The 19,509-nt window shown below is 42.0% G+C and overlaps 1 protein-coding gene across 1 annotated transcript in view; it reads right to left on the bottom strand.

Annotated features, from left to right (window-relative positions):
• Positions 1-19,509, bottom strand: part of ANTXRL (ANTXR like) — a 58,234-nt gene that overhangs the window by 34,849 nt on the left and 3,876 nt on the right. The window contains exons 2-9 of the mRNA XM_009818751.2: positions 10,902-10,973; positions 10,694-10,765; positions 8,452-8,533; positions 8,315-8,348; positions 6,253-6,332; positions 6,076-6,144; positions 5,792-5,872; positions 5,625-5,685 (exon numbers count right to left, since the gene is read on the bottom strand). Coding sequence (XP_009817053.1) covers positions 5,625-5,685; positions 5,792-5,872; positions 6,076-6,144; positions 6,253-6,332; positions 8,315-8,348; positions 8,452-8,533; positions 10,694-10,765; positions 10,902-10,973 — 551 coding nt within the window. The remainder of the gene's footprint in view (positions 1-5,624; positions 5,686-5,791; positions 5,873-6,075; positions 6,145-6,252; positions 6,333-8,314; positions 8,349-8,451; positions 8,534-10,693; positions 10,766-10,901; positions 10,974-19,509) is intronic.

The following is a 19,509-nucleotide window of genomic DNA, read 5'->3' on the forward strand; positions in this document are numbered from 1 at the left end:
ACCCAGGACAGTTAGAAACAGGAAAGGTAATTTGAGGAAGAAGGTATTAAGAAGCCTGGTTTGGTTTCCTATTCTCCACAGCAAGCTTTTAAAATTATTTATTACTAACCTATACGGGTAACACTTCTCAGAGCTCTGATAACAGCACAACACAACTGTTTGTTGCTCTTCCCTCCCTTTTACTTTACACAGGTGGAGCCTGACACCAAGGCACAGTCTCCTCCATCTTGGGGCAAGCCCAAATTGCCAAGCTAGGCACAGGATGCAGCAGGAGGGGAAGTGGCAAGGGAAACTTCCCTCTAGGTCAAAAAATGCATTGTAGCTGCTATACTGACCACAGAGATAACATTTTTAACACAGGCAGGTGGAGAGACACATTGCAAATTTGTTCTGTGCCAAATGTATTTTTGAAACTCCCTTTGATACTACAGCTGACAGGCGAGACCCACGCACACAGCAAGGGAAAGCCCAGAAGTTGTTGCATTTTCACACATAAATCTCCTGCTTTAGCTGAGTCCTCCACAGAGCTCGCTTACACCAGCTACTGAGCAGCGTTTGAGACCAGCCCAATACCAGGGGGATACACAGGACCAAATAATCTTCAAGCTACACATATAAAAAGAAAGAATAAACTGCATAGAAGTTCTCCACTAGCAGCAAGTAAAGCCATGAACAAGTCCACATGTGTTATCAGTTACACTTTGACCAACATACTGAAAATGAGAGGAAAACAATGTTGATAGGATTAAAGGGAGCAGTACCTAATTTTTAGTGATATGAGATCTGGCTTTTGATAACATGGCAGTGCATCATATGAAATGTTATTTGTATGCTTTGGGGGAAGGACTTGTTATTGGGTAACACTACATGAGGCCCAAAGGTGGCTAAAATACATATTTAGCTTAGTCTGGCTGCTCTTCACTATCAAGTTACTGCAAGGCAAGCTAGCATGAGGATGTGGAGTGCTTTAACTTTCCCATACAAACAGCTTGTTCTTGCCAAAAACACATTCTCACTACATTGAGGTCTAATGCAACTCTGGGTAAACTGGACAAGGGCATGGACCAGTTACAATCAAGCACTGGAAACCCACACTCTGGTTTTCCTCACGGTAACTTTCCTTTAGAGCAGTGCTCTGAACTGACACCGGCAGTAAGGAACATGGGAATCGGAGAAGATATTTTGGGAGGGGAAAAAGAAAATATCTACTGGAGTGCATATTAAAGTGAAACACATGCTTTGGCACTTTGCTGAAGAAAGATGATCAAATTTGAGACTTCACTGAGCACATCAAGAGCCAAACACACAAAGCCAGCATGAGAACTTGGCCTCTTTTTTAAGAGAAGGGTTATACCTCCTCGTTCCCACTGGGGGTGGAGGGCACTTCTTTAAACAAATAAAAATGGACTGTAGCGCAGATTCAGCTGCTTCTTACTCCAGGAAGAATCTGGAGTTACTCTAAGTCTGATTCATGCCTTGAGCCACTCCACATTTAACTCAGCTGACATGCTGAGAGTTATTCTTGATGAGCATCCCTTTTTTTTTTTGCCAGCAGAGATGAGAGTCATGGCCAGCCCTGGGGGCAACCGGGCCTCTCCCCACCCACCAGAACTACCTGCTGGTACCATGCATTACCCCAGACTTGCTTGTAGCTAGCCCACTCCACAGTGACCTGAACACCCAGCTAAGATAACTTTTTGTCTCTCAATGTTATATTATAAAAGTAGCTTGTTGAAATAAAACTGCAGGTAGATTTATTTTTTTTTCCCCTCTCCTGAATGGATGGTCTTAAAAGGCAGCAACCACAAAAACATAATTGATAGCTATTGCAGTGGCTTTAAGAAGAGGCAGCAAGTAAGAGACTTTTAACACAAAACAGCAAAGGTAAAAGCTACATCTAGAAGTTTAGTCTTGTCAAGATAGTTTACCTCTCCTGCCCTTCTTTCCACCGTCACTGCCACTCCGCACAGTCAGTTGTGAATAACTGACTCAATAGTAACTTGTCCACCAACACAAGCTGACAATATAGTCTCAATACCAGACTTGCATGGAAATGAACAGCTGGTACTGGATTTGGTGGTTGTTTTTAAGAAGTCTGCCCCTTCAGATGCTCTGGAGCATTAACGTGTACTGGATGATGGTCTGTTGAAATGGCTAATTCCATTTAATTTTGCACCCTGGCTCTGGCTGCGTCCTTTTCTTCCTTAGTTACTGTCAGATCGTAGATTGTAGCTTTTGACAAGACAGCGAAGGGAAAAAGGTCAGCACTGAAATAACCAGGCGGCGCTGGCAGCGAGATGGTAGGTTGAAGCTGGTGTGCGCTGGCTGCGCTGTCGGCTTCACTTCTGTGACTCTGATGAGAAGCTGACGGCTTGCATCCACACCTGGTAGTTGATGTGGCCAGTAGGATGCCACATCCAACAAAACCTTTCAATCACATCTGCGTACCGTAAGCATAATCAAAGCAATGATGCTGTCAAACAGGATATGAGGCACCTCCAATTCGGCACTGATAGCCTGTTTACAGGCTGCATGTCTTGGTCACTTTAAATCAGAGGGAACAGGAAGGACCCAACTACATTTCTCCACATCGAGGACGATAAATTTGCAGGGTCAAAAAACATTAAGCATCAGATAGCTGTCATAAAAGGACAGGATCAATTTGTAAATGGATGTGTCAGATAGCTTCATCACAGAGTCTCACATGGAAATCATTTCATCAGCAATTTACTAAACCTCTGCAAGTCAAAAATGAAGCCAAGATCACCAGTAATCCCCAACACAGTGGTAAATAGGAGTTGCAAGAATGGTTACAAGGAGTGGGTCAGAGTCTGCTCTAAGCCCTGATCGTGACTGGCTTCCACTGAGCAACACAAAGCCCTCATGACCTCATACCAGATTCTAAAAATTAGTAATAATGCTAAATAAAAGCCAAACTGATTATCACCTCCTCACTCAGATAAGTTTCATACAAAAAGCATGGACAGAGCCACATTTCAAGGCTGTAAACAAGAAAGCTTCTTTGCTGGAGAATGTGATAATATATTGCACTCTTTCAAAAGGGCTACTATTTTTTGATCAAAATTTTGAAATGCAAATTTCAATTACATATTTTTTTAAAAAATAAATGAAATTCTTCACTTAGAAAAAAGGAGGAGGAATGTTGCATTTCTAGCAAATGCTATGTTCTAATTTTCAGCCAGTTCCAAATGCAGGTGTATATATATTTTTATATAGGGTTCAATGGCTATATATCTTACGTATACATTATCAGTAAACTACGTTAGTAATTACCCAAATTTAAAATGCATTAAAATTCTGAGATTACTTCATAGGCTTCAGTATTTTTTATGTTAAAGTTGAAATAAAGTACATCAAAAAAATAAATCACATTACATATAGAGTAGAACTATATCTGACTGTCCAGTGAACTGGATTCAGGATCGGGATTCGCACTACCATGAAAAATGTTGTTCAATCCCAGGAGATTCCCTCCAGGGAACAGTGGTGCACACAGCTATAAAGATGAACCTCTGGCTAGGTGGAAGTAAGTGGGATAATGAAGGATGATAAAGCCAAGCACAAGTGTACATATTGGTAGCCTCATGCTGTAAAACCTCTTGCAGGAGTTCATTTCAGCTAAGGCTTGCAGGACTAGAGTTATAATAAAAGCTATTACAGACCTGATTCTTGGTGCTAAAGACCATTTAACACAACAGCATGCACCATTTGGAGCTGCAGTATTGGCTTCCTCCTATTTTCAAGCTCCCTGCTGCTGTAAGCAAACCTTCAGGCATGCGAGACCCAAGTCTTCGTGCCCTGGTGATTCAGCACCACACTTCACCGTGTGCCAGCCTTTGCTGGACAGCTTTGTCAACAGGGACAGAACAAACCTGAGAATTTAAGTGAAACAAGTGCTGGCATTTTGCTGAATCAGCAGCAATACACAGAAACTGGTTCTGCCTGATTTATGTTGGTCTTATTTGAAAGCCACAAAGGCAATGAAAAACTTTTACAGATGCAAGTAATGCAACTTTTTTTTTTTTTTTAAGGAGGGCAAACTATTTTTAAGTGTACTTGTGTATTTTTAATCACTTTTGTGATAAACTAGTTACCCAGCAAGCTTGGCAAAAAATGAAGTCGTTTGAACTCATGAATCAGGAATCAAACTGATTCCTTTTGAAAAAAGAAATTTTACTCTTTTTGCTGAAATATATCGATTTTTGAAAAGGAAATATTTTCTTGACATTTTCTCAAATACTTAGAAAAATATTTTCAAATTTCCATTTGAAAAAATTGTTTCAAATTCAACTTTCCAATATTCTTAACATTGTTCCAAACAATTACAAGAATACTACTGAAATACCTCCTATTGGAACTCTCACATTTTCATGTAGCTAAATGCAATTTTTGTTGAACAGGAAAGCTTGCAATAAGCTGCTCCACAAAAAATTGCCTGGCATGCAATAAGCAAGCAAAAAAAGAAAGGATTTATTACTGTGAAATAAAAGAGCTTTGAAATGTCGAAGCTTTAAAAGTGGTGTTGATCAACTCCACAAGGAGATTTTTAAAAGCAAAATCGTTACTTTTTAAATTTTTCCACAGACAAGATTTTATCACAAATGTCTAGTCCACAATTATATATTTAGGAATAGTTCAAAAGATACAAGGATATTTCATTTTAAATTGAATACTCAGGGCAAGATTATATTGTGATTGACATGTGCAAACAAAGAGTGAACAACTACTCTTCTCTGTGATATTTATTAGATTTTTCTTGAGTTTCCTATTTTTGCCTGTTTTCAACATCAGCTTTCATGCATCATTGCCATTTTATTTTTGTGTGGTCATTTTTACAGTGTATAAGGAAATGAACACAAGATAGTAACAGCAGATCTAAATAACCATGCTGTAAACTGTACCTTCCAGCAAACTTACGGTGTCATTCTTACTCTGCTGCAATAGCCTCTTAAGTAGACAAAAAATACAGCAAGTGAATTGCTAATGTAAACCAGAACAAATCCAAGTTAGATATACTAGACATGAACAGCATGAAATTATCAACAGCTCCTCTGTGCATTCTTCACAGTCACCATATACACTAACAGTTCTCTCATTGCAAATAAGTAAAACATTAGTACTTTGGAAAATACATCAGGTATCTTGGCCTATACAGTTAATTATATCCGATTCAATAAACCTGAAATTTCTGTGAATGTTTTGCAAAATCTTGTTCTAACTGCTGACGAGTCCTAGCAGATCCCAGGAACGCAGTCTTTCCAGAAATTTGTGAGACATGCGTAGACCCTAAAACACCTCTGGCAGTCTGACTTCATATCACTTCTGTCTTCTCCTTCTCTCAGGTATTTTAAAAAGCAGTATCCCAAATTCCCTGAGCGCTACCTCAGCCAACTCTCCAAGCTGGCATTCAGCCACAGCAGCTAATGTTTATCAGCACAGTTTTTTTTCTCAAGCTGAGAAGGGACACGCAGAGCTTTAGCCATGGCCCAAGGGGACGCTCTAACACATCCACTGGCTTCAGCTCCGATACCACATTAGGTAGTTACTGACATTTCATCACTGTCATTCGTTTGTCTTATCACACTGTTCTTGTGGAAACTTACCTCCTGCACAAACACTCGATGGTTCAGCTGCTAGGATCTCAATGCAAGATTTCTTGAGAATCTAGAAGATTTAGATAATGGCATTTTTGGTAATCAATCATTTTTACCTATGCTTTATTAATAGAGGAAAGGGTGCCCTTTTCTGGGTTTCAGAATACCCAACTTACTGAATCAATCGTTCCTCTTAGGGCATAAAAGCCTCCCGTAACTGGAAAAACATGATCGATGCTGTCAGCAATTGTTGACAGCTGCAAAGAAAGACAATTATAAATCATGAGGAAAACAAAATTACAGTGAACAAAACAGGGCCCTTTCATACTTGCTAAAAGACATCATACTGACACGAAATGATTTATACCTCAAGTAATTAAATAAATGCCTTCATATGATGCTGTTACTTGTGCAGTAGTATAACAGAAAAACAAAACGTGAAGAAAGCAAGCAAAGTTACCTGAGTTTCATTGAAATCTTTCACTCCAACACAATAAACAATAGCTCCAAAGCTTCTGGCTCTGTTGGCCTAAATAAAAAAAGCCATTAAATGCAAAACCATGTAACCAGTGGAGCCAACAGTAAATGCCTACAGGTTTGACATAAGGTAGTTTGGGTAAATGTGAAGGTGACTTACTTCTTGTTCTGCATAATAAAACTGAACGTCTTGCAATTCTCCATCCGTCAGAGCAATGATCACACTAGCGGTCCTAACTCCTACATGGAGGATAGTTAACAGATTGCATACGTATGACACAAGGTTCAGCAACAAAAAGAAAGTTTGAAGTGAGACATTCCTTTTTGCTGACAAATAAATACAAAACCATAAGGCCAGACTCTCAGCCTGATATGCATGGACTTTATTTGAGATATATCAGCTGAAGGTCAGATGCATAATAGCATGCAATAAGCCAAAACGTGTGCACCTTCATACCACAAGCATCACTGAAGGGGGAGTACTGCTCTAACAAGGTCCACGCACAAACTTTCTGTTCTGCATAAAATATAGCACCTACCGAGATAACATCTAGACGTTTCATGTGGAGAAGTGGCAAAATGGATCTGCCGAGAGGGAAAGGTTTCCTCTCTTCTCTTGACAAACATGTCTCTACACAAACCTTGCCCAGAGATTGTGGTAAGAGATACCTCTGCAAAAGGAGCTTTCCTGCCATCCTACCTTCCTCTACGGCAGACTTTGAAAGAGCAACCCCACTAAACATGGCATGAAATGTGCTTCTATAGGGGGTTCACCCCTACACTTCTCGAGCAACAAGAGCTGCCAGTGAAGTTCACAGGAATTCTGTGCGTGTTAAAACCTTAAGATCAGCTCCATTAGGGAAAATTCATGTCTTGTGATAAGACATTTCATATCCCACCTAAACTTAAGTGAAAAGGTTGCATAGACTTTGGATAGCTATATATGTAATGCATTATAGAATACAATGCTACCTAGAAACACAACATGTTAACAAAATTAAACCAAATTAATATGCAAACTATGTTTCAATCAACCATTCTGCATCCATAATTCTTAAGCAAAGTAACTAAAACACATACATTTTACTTTCAGGGAAGTATTTGTTATTTTTTCAAAATAATCTGCTACTATTTCAAGTGTCTTTCCCCATACTGTCTGAAATTAAAGACTGATTAGTTCTGACAGGTTTCTTATGCCATGCAGTCCTTCCCATGTCATGTCAGACAGACATAAATCTTAAAAAAAATGACCTGCAACTTGGGGGCGGGGGGGGGTGGTAATAGCTTGTATTCCCATATTCCTTTTTTTTTTTTTCCTGCCCAGCATGCTTGAAAAAGGCTGAAAAATTGGAGATCTTATTTTGTTTTCTTTTGAACACTTGTTTCTTCCCTGGTATTTTAGCTTATAAATCCAGATCTCATCTACTCCTTTTTCCTTCCTAACCAACTTACAGAATAGTTGATTAGTTCTTAGCTATATGTTATGAAGAGGTAAAACAGTTTTCAGTTGAACTTCTCAGGACTCTTGATTTTGCTGGTAGAAGTGTCTGAGAAGCCATGCAGAGCTGGTGCTGAAGACTCTACACTCACAGCCTGTTTTATTAAAAAGGCACTGACCCATTTCTCCATCTTCCAAAGAGACCGTTAGCCCACAAACGAGAACAACCTCTCACACCAGGGTACAAACCAGGCAAGAAGTATTCAGTTTAACTACTTAGGCCTTCTTTTGGCACAGACAAAAGACAGAAAACATTTCCCTCTTGAAATTTAGTGAAAATTTATATTTTAGGAATGCAGAATCCCATCCCAAATCATTCACATTGATGCAAAAATCTTAGCTGATTGCATTCATACCTACACTAATGAGTACAAGGACTCGGGCGCACGAGGCAGACAGGGCTGAGTGCATCAGGACAGAAAGGCGCAGGAAAATCTGGGTATTCCTGTGCCCTGGGTGCGGGACAGGCAGTTCTGGCTGTAACGCTGTGGTCTGTATTCTGCACTGGGTCAGATCCGTGATCATACTGGTCTACTCTGGTCTTAATAAACCATGAATCACGCATTTAAAAGTAGAACTGTAGTCAAAAAGGAATGTAGTGATTGTGTAACACCAATTCCTTCTCCAACACTTCTCTCGGCCGGTTTACTGCAGGTCATATAAAGAACTATCATCCCTGTCTTTTCAATGCAGATACGTAACATGAGTGATATACAATGCCTACCTCCATAGGTTTCGTGGTAAATCTGCTCATTTGCCTGCAACAAAGTGTAGAATGTTGTTAGCTCTTAAGTACAGCAGCAGTGAGCAAAGCAAAGTTTATACGTATAAATCAAAGAAAGGAGGTACTATGATGTGTACCCTTTTAAATCCTTCATGCATGAACGTGTCTCCTCCAGGCACTTCATACTGAAGAATGTTGAGCCCTCGTCTTATGGCTTCCCTTTGGATAAGAAAAAACAGGAGGAAATATTTATTAGAAGTTCTTTTGTTGAGCTATTCCTGTATCACAGCTAGATTATGCACCCTGTCAGTACATTGCACAGAGTACGTACATACCACCTAAAACATTGGTAAATCCCAGATTTTTCAAAAAACACAATTTTTCAGCCAAACACCCATGGGAGCACAAAACCGGACATATGATACAATGTTAGGGCTAACACATTTTAAGGGTGCAATTCTGTCCCTGCTCCTTCGTTCTGGTACACTGTCAGGCAGGATAAGATTGAATTAAAGCAAATGACAGATATTAAACTCTGACAAACTGCAGATGGAATGAGAATTTAAAAACTTCTGACTCTGTCATGAAAACAGGACAAATAAAAACTCCGTATTCAATCAACCATCAGGACAGTTGGGATTAGGACTTTTCCATTATAAAGACAGAGGCCAAAAGATAAGAGAACAGGGCCAGAATGATGAGAATTTCCTATCCTAGACCAGGGACTGATCAACTTTCCTGGGGCACAGACTGCTCCCTGTTAAGAGATGGACTTTGATACCATAACCCCTGTTGCATAGCTTCTTGCTCCACAAACCCATACCTGTTAACCAAGAGGATCGCTCAGGGAAATTAATAATTTAATTGATCATTGAAAGACCCTGATCCTTAGCAAAGTTTTCATATATTAATGGAACACAAATAAGGCCAAAGCACAAAAATATTCAATAGACAAGATGCAGGAAGTCCAAACATCAGCCCCAGATGCTATGGGGCATCCTTTTTTTAGAAAGATAGTGAGACCCTCTCTAAGCTCCATTTTGCAACTGGGCATTTTAGGCAGCACAACCCCAATTACAGAGGAAGTGGGAGTCTATGTGGGACAAAGGTAAAATCAGGAGCTGGGATTGGGGATGTCTTTAGGACAAAAAGCACGTTTTTACCCTTTCAAAGTATAAAATGTGCTGAAAAGGCACACATGGTGATCCATACAGAGAACAGGAGTTTAGGAGAGGAGGAAACATTCTAATACAATGTTCAACATATTGCCACAGGGTTCCTGTCTACTTTCCACCTTGCAAAGAGCAAATCCATCTGGGAGAAGTAAGCAAGTTTGAGCTCTGTCACCAAGATACAAGATGGAGACCTGAGCCAAAACTCAGTGGAGGCAGCAGAAACACAAGACTCCTGGCAGGGTTTCTGACTTTGGATGAGGCCCTGGAGTACAAAATGGAGGGGGCGGTGTTCTTTCAAGGCTGCTCCAGAGCCCCCTTTATTTATAGGGTGTGCTGTACTACTGAGGCCCTCTCACACAGACAGAAGCAGTAGCAAAAGCAAGGGCTTTAAGCTGAAACGAAAGATAATACTTAGAAACACCTCCATGACAGGGATATCCATGTGTGAGGCAAATAAAACCCAAAACTATTTGGGTTTTTTGTTTTGTTTTTTTGGGGTGGTGGTGGTGTTTTGGTGGGGTTTTGGTTTTTTTGTTGGTGGTGGTTTGGGTGGGTTTTTTTGTTGTTTTCGTTTTGTTTGGTGTTTTTTTTTTTTTTTTTAAAAAAGAGGATTTGGTTGTGAAGGTGTCAATAAGAATTCTGCTCCAGCCTCAGACTCTCTTTTCAGTAAGAAGTCTGTCACTTGGCTGTGCAAACCACCTCTGGCACGGGTGCTGTCTGAAGGCAGCCCAGGAGAGGGGTGCGACAGCCTGGCAAGGCAGTGCTCCAGCACTGGGTACGGCCAGCTGCTGCATAAAGTTCAGGACTTCAGGCCACTTCAAAGGGCACCGTGGGACTTTCATACAGTCGTTTGCTCACCAACTCAGGGTCTGAGATATCTTACACAGAAACTGCCCTTACATTTGGGTAGTTGAGGACAGCAAGGACATAAATGAATCTTTGACTGGAAACACAGTTTCTCCCTGAAATAGTGCAAGAAAGAACAGACAGCCCGGTGTTGCCTTTCTCTTATAAGGCTGAAAAAAATGGTAACGGGAGACCCAAAGGCCTTCTAAGCCCTCTTCCAGATGGGAATGGTGGAAAAGAATTCAGTTGGTGCTACACTGAGGACCAAGACAGAGCTCTGAGTTCTGGTTTTAGGGCCATGCGTTGCTTGAGAGGAGGGATAGAGGGTATTTCTGGATGAATGCTGTGGAATACTTGCCTGTTTTCTGTTAGTTTCATGACTGTAGTGCCTCGTGAAGAAAAAACGATGAAAGACATCCGCAACATTGGACTGAAACAGAAGAAGCAGCCAGATCCACATCATAGACACACATTACTTCAGCAGATTTTCATTTGCTAAGAAGCAGTGAATGAAAAAATAAATTATATATATAGCAAATTAAAATATCATCTTGAGAAAACTTTACCTTATGAACTTCTCAGCTAGACTTTCCACAAAAGAGTAAATCTCTGTCCAATGGTTTCTGACACTTCCAGACCTGCATACAAAATGTAATTGATTACATTCATCTTATTTCACAGTGAAACTCCTTGTTCCACTCTGAATTTTAAGACTGAGCTACTCCAAAGGTTGTTAAGGACACAACTTCTCTAAAGGTCTATGGAGACGAGGCAGCTAGTTCTGTTGAGGCTTCTACAGCAGTTGTGTTGGAAGCTGTAACAGGAACCATCATGACAAAACCCACTGGCTCAAAGAGAAGTAGAAATAGGTCTGAAATGGTTTACCATACAATTTCAAAACAAGTTCAGTAACTCTTCCATCTGCTTTTGCTCCTTTTAACATAAAATAAAAATATTTTCTTCTGGTTTAATTCATTTTATTTGATTTAACTAAATCAACTGCTAACAAATTATTTACTTTCCTAGAGCACAGCTCTGCCTTTGCAGCCACACAAAAAGTCTTGATTGATCTCCTATTCTCCCAGAACGCGTGGGAGAATGTTTCCATGAATTACTGTTTATTTCAAAAGAGAAAGCTTTTGAAGTAATTCCGAAGGGAAAGGCAGTGCTCATAGCTAATTCACTGGACTAGCATTCTGGACAGTCAATCCCTGGCTCCGTTACAGATTTCTTCTGAAAACTTGGGCAACTTAGTTACATGCACAAACTTGGACATTCATGCTGCCATTCCCAATATATAAAACTGCATTACTGGCACTGTCTGGCTTTTTTCTGCTTAGTCTTACACTCTCAGGGACCCCCCCCAGTCTGGTGGGACTCTAACCTCAAACAGAGCCTTGCATGCAGGAACTCTACAGTAAATGATAGGTGATTTCTACCGTGTGGATCTATGCCACACTCTGTCAAGCCTTTAAAAAGGCTACAAAGCATGAGAAGTCAATGATTTTAAAAGCTGTGGTGTTTATGAGAGAACGGCTCATTCGCTTTCCTCGCCAGGCAAACTCATGTATCAGGTGTCTTAGGCAGAAAGATAAATAAAACAACAGCACATACAGAAGGATTGCAGGGGCTTAGATGCAGAACTAAACAATTTCTGAAGTTTAACTACTGTAAAGCAGTAGGTTTCCTCTAACTGCTGTTAGACATTTTTCTGGGCAAATGGATTTAAAAAAGGGGAGAAAATGATCCCGTGTTACAATTCTCAGTTCTGCCATGGGCTTTCAAGCGACCCTAAAGCCAGTCACTTCTGCCCCTGTACATGAGGTGCAGACCAGCCTACAGAAGCCCACATAATATGGCACTGCCTGCCCTGCAATGGTGCTGGTGGAGTGGAGAAGAGCACAGATAAAGGGACAAGGACTGAAAGGAGACCCCTGAAGTACATAAGCTAGAATAAGCTTGCTTGTGTGACCCTGTGCTTTCACACTGCTCTTCTGGAGAACTGTTGATTCATTCACAGAACAAACTGGATATCAAAGAATGAAGAAATTGCCAGGCACTGAGTGGGGGGCAACAAAGTACCAGGGACTGCTCGAACCAAGGATCTGGATCCTCTGCAGTCTCCAATTTATATGTGCTAGGCAACAGATAAAACATCATTATGAATGGTGCTGGCGCTATTAGCAAATGAGCCCTTTTCACATCATTAAAAAATAATCCATGCAGATGCGAGGTATGTACCTTCCAGAAGGGATCTGAGGCAATCCAACCCCTATAATTCTGAAACTCCCAGACTAAATCCCTAAGCATGCTAAACTCAAGCAGATTTTCCTTTAACCTGTGCAAGATGCATTTACAGCTCCCAAATTTTTTTTTTTTTTTTTAATTCTTTTCCCCCCTGGAGTTGGCACTTTCAGTTTCATTCTGAGCTTGTCATCTCACTTAAATCCAAGTCTTGCAGTTTCCAGTGGAGTCACCTCCCTACATGGAATAGCCACAGTTTCTTACTTGGAAAAGACTGACCTATTTTGGATGAGGTATCAAATTTCTACTGCCAGCTGCAGAGGCACTGATGCAATCCCAAAAATAAAGAAAATTCGTTGCTACTTTCTAACAACAACAAATCATCATTTCCAGTACCTTCTTAGGACTGTCAGAATTACTCTCTTTTTTCCTTTTTAACTACCCCTCAGGCAAAGAACAGCTTGGCAAAACAGCCTAGTCACTCAAAATTCAAGAAAATCATAAGCCACTAATGATAGAAAAACATGAAGACTTTTAAAGTGAAAATGCACAGATGAACTTAATACTGTGCACTTCCATGTACTCTGACTATAATGAAACACCCCTTCTTGGAAAGGGTACAGCCAGTGAGACTAAGAGTAACTAGAACTGGCTGTCATAAATCTATAGATGCCCACCTCTGAAAAGCTAGGGAGGTCTCTGTCATGGACTAGTCCTCATAGGAAGCATACTGTGCTCTCAGAGCACCTGGCTCTACATCACTGAGCTACAACGCTGTTGAGCAGAGGAACTTCAGCATGCCAGCAGGTCTCCTTCTCCCCTAGGAGGAATTCTGCATCCACATGTTGCTTATCAGCTGGGAAGTGCCAAGGCCAGAGAAGCAAGCCAGACAAGCCGTACTAGCAAGAAAATTTTACTTTTTCAAAATCTCATATAAAGAGTACCAGTGAAGTGGTCAGCACTTAATCACGTGCCCCACCACATCCCTCAGAAGACCAGGTATGTCACCTCCCACTGCAAATGATGCCCACGTGCCACCGATGGTGGTCACGTCAGACCCCTCATGAACACCAGTGGGGGTGGCCTGGCTTATAGAAGAACCTGATTTCCCACCCTTCCCCCCAAACTCACCTCTAAATACCCCTATTTGTAAAGTCTATTTATGTGCTGTTTCATACATATATTTATATATGTGTGTGTGTGTGTATGTATGTTTTGGAGGCTTCTGGGGTTTGCCCTGATTAGTTTCATCTGTTGCCCCAGAGGCCTGAACCCACAAAAACCAGCAACAGCAGCTTTAATAGCAGATTAAACAAAAATTTACAACAATAAAATGTTTGCTAAACTATATACTAAGTTGCCAAATCCTGTCAAATATTACTCCCAATGCTGACAAACAGAAGCTGCCAACACTATTGAAAATACTGAGGCATTTCACTGCTTTTGGGATCTTATCTTTCACACGGCAGCATCACTTTTGCTGGCAGCATAAACTAAGTTGCTGCTCTTCAAGGGTGGATCAGACTAGGAGGTTTTTGCCTTGGTTTCCCATGGCGAGCGGGAGTCTCCACGCATACTCTAAGCCCCTTTCTGACTGTGGCCAATGCTTGAGAGCCATACTCATTTTTAACTCCACAGTTACTGAGACTAGAGAGGCACAAGGTCTTTCAGTGATGCTCTACACCACACGTTATTCTTGGATGTGCACACAGCATGATTTTTACAGCATTTTCGGTGCTTTTGTTGTTTCCCTTAGAACCTTACAATAACTAAGAACAAACAACTCCTGAAACAGCGTACCTGTGCTAATAGGAGCTGGCATGTTGTCTCAAATTGCCATCAGTAAATAACCACAAACAGATTCCTTGCCTGGCCTGTTTGGCCATCAAATCACACACTCCTGTAAGATTCCAGAGGAACTGTGAAGACTTCTACATAATGAGGAAAGAATAAATTAAGCACAAAAAGGAGCTGCATTGTGCAGAAAAATCACTGGGTGCGAGACACACACTCATCCACCCTCACCAGTAACGGGGATGCCATGGGGAAGCGATGCAGCCAGGAACCCTACATATCCTGCTGTGAAGGTTTGTACCAGTGCATCCACCAAGCCAGTGCTGTGGCTGTCTGCAAAGAAAGGCGATGTTATAGCCAGAGCTATCTTGCTGGCTCATGCCTTAGAGATTTCCTGCTTTTCAGGTCATCACCTACCTGGTTCAACTCCTCACATTAATCAAAATGGCCGCCGTCACCCAGCTGGGCCCCAGCCTTCCTCCCTGCACTCTCCCCGCTGAAGAAGCTCAGTGAGCCTGATGTTCTCTGCAAAGTACAAAGCTCCACAAGCCAAAGACCTCTGTGGATAGTGACCCACAGCTTACGAGCAGTTCGTGTGCCTTTCAGAGTCAAGCGGGACGGTGAGGGTTCAGCCCTTGGAGGTTACATAATTCTCATGACGAAGAAAAATGCAAAGCAATAAACAGCTGCCACGGGGAGCTGAGTGCTGCAGAAAGTATTTCAGGGCCTGTTTCTGCTGCTGGTTCCACTGGGGTGAACGTGGAGCAGGTCCAGAGAAACAGCAGAATTTCCCCAGGTTCATACCTACGCAATTGGGATCAGAATTAGGCCTCAGTGAAGTGAAAAAACCCCCACAGGAGCCATTTGTTGTGAGCGTGCTCCCTGCTCCATGAGCTCTGTTCCCATTACACACGAGACAAAGAGAGGAGTCAGCAAACCACAACATAGGAAGGAATGTGCTCCCGGCCTCATCGGGACTCAGCTCGGACGAGCAGCTGCTGCTGCAGCTCCTGCTTCTGCTGTTTTCCTGAATTTCATACTGCTACCGCTTGATGGGAGGGGAAAAGAGAAGATCAGTGATTATTTCTGGGGGTGGAAGGAAGTGATGTGATTTCAAGGCTTGATTCTGCTCCTGCATACTTTGGAGTGACTCCTTCTAGCTTAGCTGAGCTCTGTCAGTATAAAAACAGTGAGTGTGTTAGAGTCATACCTGCCTCAATCTCTGGGATTCTACTGCTGTTTAAGAAGACAACAAAGTGTGAGACAGGCTGGAAACCTCCTCTTCTTTCCTAACAGGCTCCCAGAGGTAGTGGAAGCTGGAGCCCAGAGAAGTCAAGCAGCACAACCCTGGCATATGGGGTGCCACTTTCAGCCCATTACTTCAGGAGGCAAAAACCAGGAGGGTCAGTTGTAAGGTGTCTGTCCTAGGACACGTGTGATTCACAGTTACAGCTAAAATCACTGTCAGGAGCCTATACAGATAAACCTGGTGCAATATACATCAGACCTGCAGCTTAGCAGTGAAAGTTAATACCCCAGCACTACCCAAACAGTAAATATTTTTATTACCACATGTACACAGAGAGAAGGCAGCAGGACCCAAAGCGTTTCCTCCCTGCTGAAAGTGAGAAAGTGAAACCCCTTGAAGATACCGAGCTGCCCCTTGTCCTGTTCACCCCCCATGCACATTTGCCTCTGTTCCAGATTAGGCTGAAGGAGCAATTCCAGAGATCCTGGAGCAAGAAACAGACCCATTATTACTGATGCTGGGTTCAGTTTGAGTACGGTGTCAGGGAAGTACAACACCCATTGAGTTTGCAGGTCCCTGTAAGTCTCTGTCCCCTCGAGCTAATGGTGGCCCTGTATATGGCACATTGCTCAGAAACATGGCACTTTGTTGTTGTTATTTGGAGAGCTCTTTGTGGGCTCAACCGCACTGTAGACAACAGAATTCTTGCACATGGCTAATAACGGCTCTGCAGTAAAAGCAAACCCTGGGGCATCTAGTTTGTTGTGGTTTCAGACATGCACGCGCGTGTTCATCCACCCCTCTGCTCCCTTCTGAGCCAGCAGAGCATTCAAAGTGACAAGAATCCTCCTCTCCCAAACAATGCTTCTTGCAAGCATGGAAGGGACCTTGACTGGCTGATTCATGCAGGCAAGGAAGGACTAGTTTATATTATCTGCTCCAAAGGCAATTAGAAACACTAGCAGAGACAGCCATTCTGAGACAGCCCTCGCTTCGAAGTAGTTGTAACATTAATGGATAAGACAAGGGCTGGAATGGGGAGGGGAAGATAAAGAGAAGTGACTGGAAAATGGATTTCTTAGTCCTAGGCCAGCACCCTGAGCACAGGACCCAAAGTACTTGAATCCTAAAGGTTTCATGACCAAACCCGTTAATTTTATAGATAGCTTTTCTCCTGTAAAACTACTGACAAAATCTGCAGCAAGATTACTGACTTCTATAAATCGGCCCTCAAAACATTGCCCATTGCTCCTACAGTAATCCACCTAATCCACAAATCCTATCCACCCAGCTTCTATAGCTCTTGCTACATACCCAGCCACCAAAAGAGCACAAAGTGAAATTCAGAAGCCAGGCTCAGACTACATCCAACCACTTCAGATCTCCCTGTAAAGCTCCAGAGCTGCTCTAGGCAGCACCAGGCTTGGAAGACCCACTCTCAGCAACCCGGTCCTCTTCAGCACAACACAGGGAGCAAAGCAGAGTGCTCAATCCCAGTCACTCTGCAACACTCTTAAGGTGCAAATTATAACCATGAGCAGAGAGATACAGCTCTTGCACTGTCAATAACTCACAGGAGTCAATGCATCTTCTCCACATTTGAGATGAACTACACCTCATACAAACTCAAACTGCAATTCATACCAGCGTTTGGCCTGCAAGCTCAGACAAAAGTAATGAAATCCTCAATCACTGAGCACGCACAAACCAAAATCGTAGGTCAGTGGGAATCTTACGGTTTACTTCCTTGGCTCAAGCCCCAAATAAATCAGATTTAGTTACATGCATAAATAGACTGCAAATGACAAGCTGCCATGGCTTTTTCTTCCTGTTAACTGTACACATTTTATGTCAAATAACCACTACCCATTAGTTTTGCCTTGTGTTTTTTAAAGCATTTTCTTCTTGGGGCAGAGGGGAGGAGAATTGGTTTTCCTGAATGTTTCTTTCCTGCCAAAAGGCAAATCTGGCAGAATAACATCAGACAAAATACAAACAAATATAACCTGGTTCCAATAACACAGGTATGTATGAAGCTGAATAAAAATTTGCTTTGGAACATTCCAAGCAATTATACCTGGTTGTAGGAAAATCACAGCACTGGCTGTAATATAACCACAACAAAGAAAGAGACACAAAGGCAAAATACCAACAGATTATGTTTTGAAAATGGTAAAGATATTGCTTTAGGGCAGTTGGAGAGTATGAGAGGTGTCATGTAGATGATGTGGTTACATTATAAGGCGGGGGGGGTAGGAATCAGACAGAAAAGGAGGAAGACGGATAGACACAACTATTTTTAAATATACATGTATTGTAATCAATGCCGTCTAAGGAACAAAGCTGATACTTTTATTCAGGCAGCAAGTCCTCTCCATCTCAATAGGCAGTTGACCTGCATCAGGTCCTATATCTTATGATGAAGTCTGGCTGCAGTAGGTAGATATTCTTGCTTACAGAAAAGGGAATGCAGCAGTGTTTTAAGTCAGTCAATATGAGATTTTCAAATGTAATTAAATTAGGTGTCAGAACATGTGCTCAGTCACTCTGCCAGCAGTCCAATTTCCAACCACAATGTTGCTAGCCACACTCTTCTCATGCACTACGGAAAACCAGCACACAGAACAGCATTGGACCAAGATAGTGCTGAGAGGGAAGCTGCAGAAGTTCCCACAGGTCCAGCTCCGTCCTAACACTCTCGGAGTGGGACTATGTGGACACAGGAAGAAAGGCAGAGGGCTACAGTGAGAGCCTGCGGACAAAAAGACTTGCTCTCACTAGTACTTGTAATTCATGAGTGCTAAATTCATTCAAATCATTGGCAAGGAAATCATGCGGGAGGGGGAAGGGGGACACAAGATATGTTTACTAAACTCTTTTCTTTGTTTGCTTAAAATACAGCATATGTGAAAAAACAAGGTATGTGGAGATCAGCAATTCACTAGAGTTGCCTTAAAATTATAAAAGCTGACACAGAATAGCAGCTATGGAAATGCCTTTTGTTCTGATGGCTTTTTGGCTTGCCTGAAGTGAGTTAGGAAGTACCAACCTTTTTCCCACCGACACCTCCCTCCCCCACAAAGCTGGCTTTTCATGGGGAAGTTGGGGGGGTGAAGCGGGCACAGACCCAAAAGCCAAAACCAGGAAGGAGATGGGACCGGGTACCTAATTTCTCATCTGATCAGAGGTTGTGCTCTTCCCCACCAGCTCCCTACCAGTGACATTCACCTCTGGAGTGAGGCTTACCATGTTTAAAGGGAGGCAGCTGGAAAATGGATTACAAGCAAGAAGGCTTGACTGGCCACATTATACCAATGTCTTTACCAAAGTTGCTGTATGTAGACAGCGGTGCTCTTGGGAGCGCAGGAGGCAAAGCCAAACTGATGTGAAAGGCAATAGTGTTGTCGGCCAAGAGACAGGAGTACCATGAAGAGGTACTACCCAGAAGTTCAGGGGGAAGATGAGGACCAGAGAAAGGGTGGTTAGGCAAGCCCCCCCACCAAAAGAGTTAGAATCACTGCTCTAAAAGTAAATTGGCCAGGGCCTTACTCAAGACATTTGTACTGCCACGGTCTGTGCTGTGGAAAAAGAAAACATTTCCCCAAGGCTGTGCAGCTCATTTTTCCTCAAGATCCAAACGATTTCTTAGTAAACATCCCAACAGGAAAAATGAGAAGATACTTTCAGCTATCTCACATTCTTTTTCCTCCCCATTTCCCATCCTGTCCTACAGTGAAAAATAATAAAAAAATTTCTTCATACTTGGTAAATACAAAATACAGATAGCTCTGCAGCTCAGATTTGCCACATCAAGCATCACCAGGAGCAAATGTTTATGGCAGTTATAAAACCTTAACTTTAAAAGGGTTTCTATTTGTTGCACTAAT

The sequence above is a fragment of the Gavia stellata genome, chromosome 9 (assembly GCF_030936135.1).
Source record: "Gavia stellata isolate bGavSte3 chromosome 9, bGavSte3.hap2, whole genome shotgun sequence".
Taxonomy (NCBI): domain Eukaryota; kingdom Metazoa; phylum Chordata; class Aves; order Gaviiformes; family Gaviidae; genus Gavia; species Gavia stellata.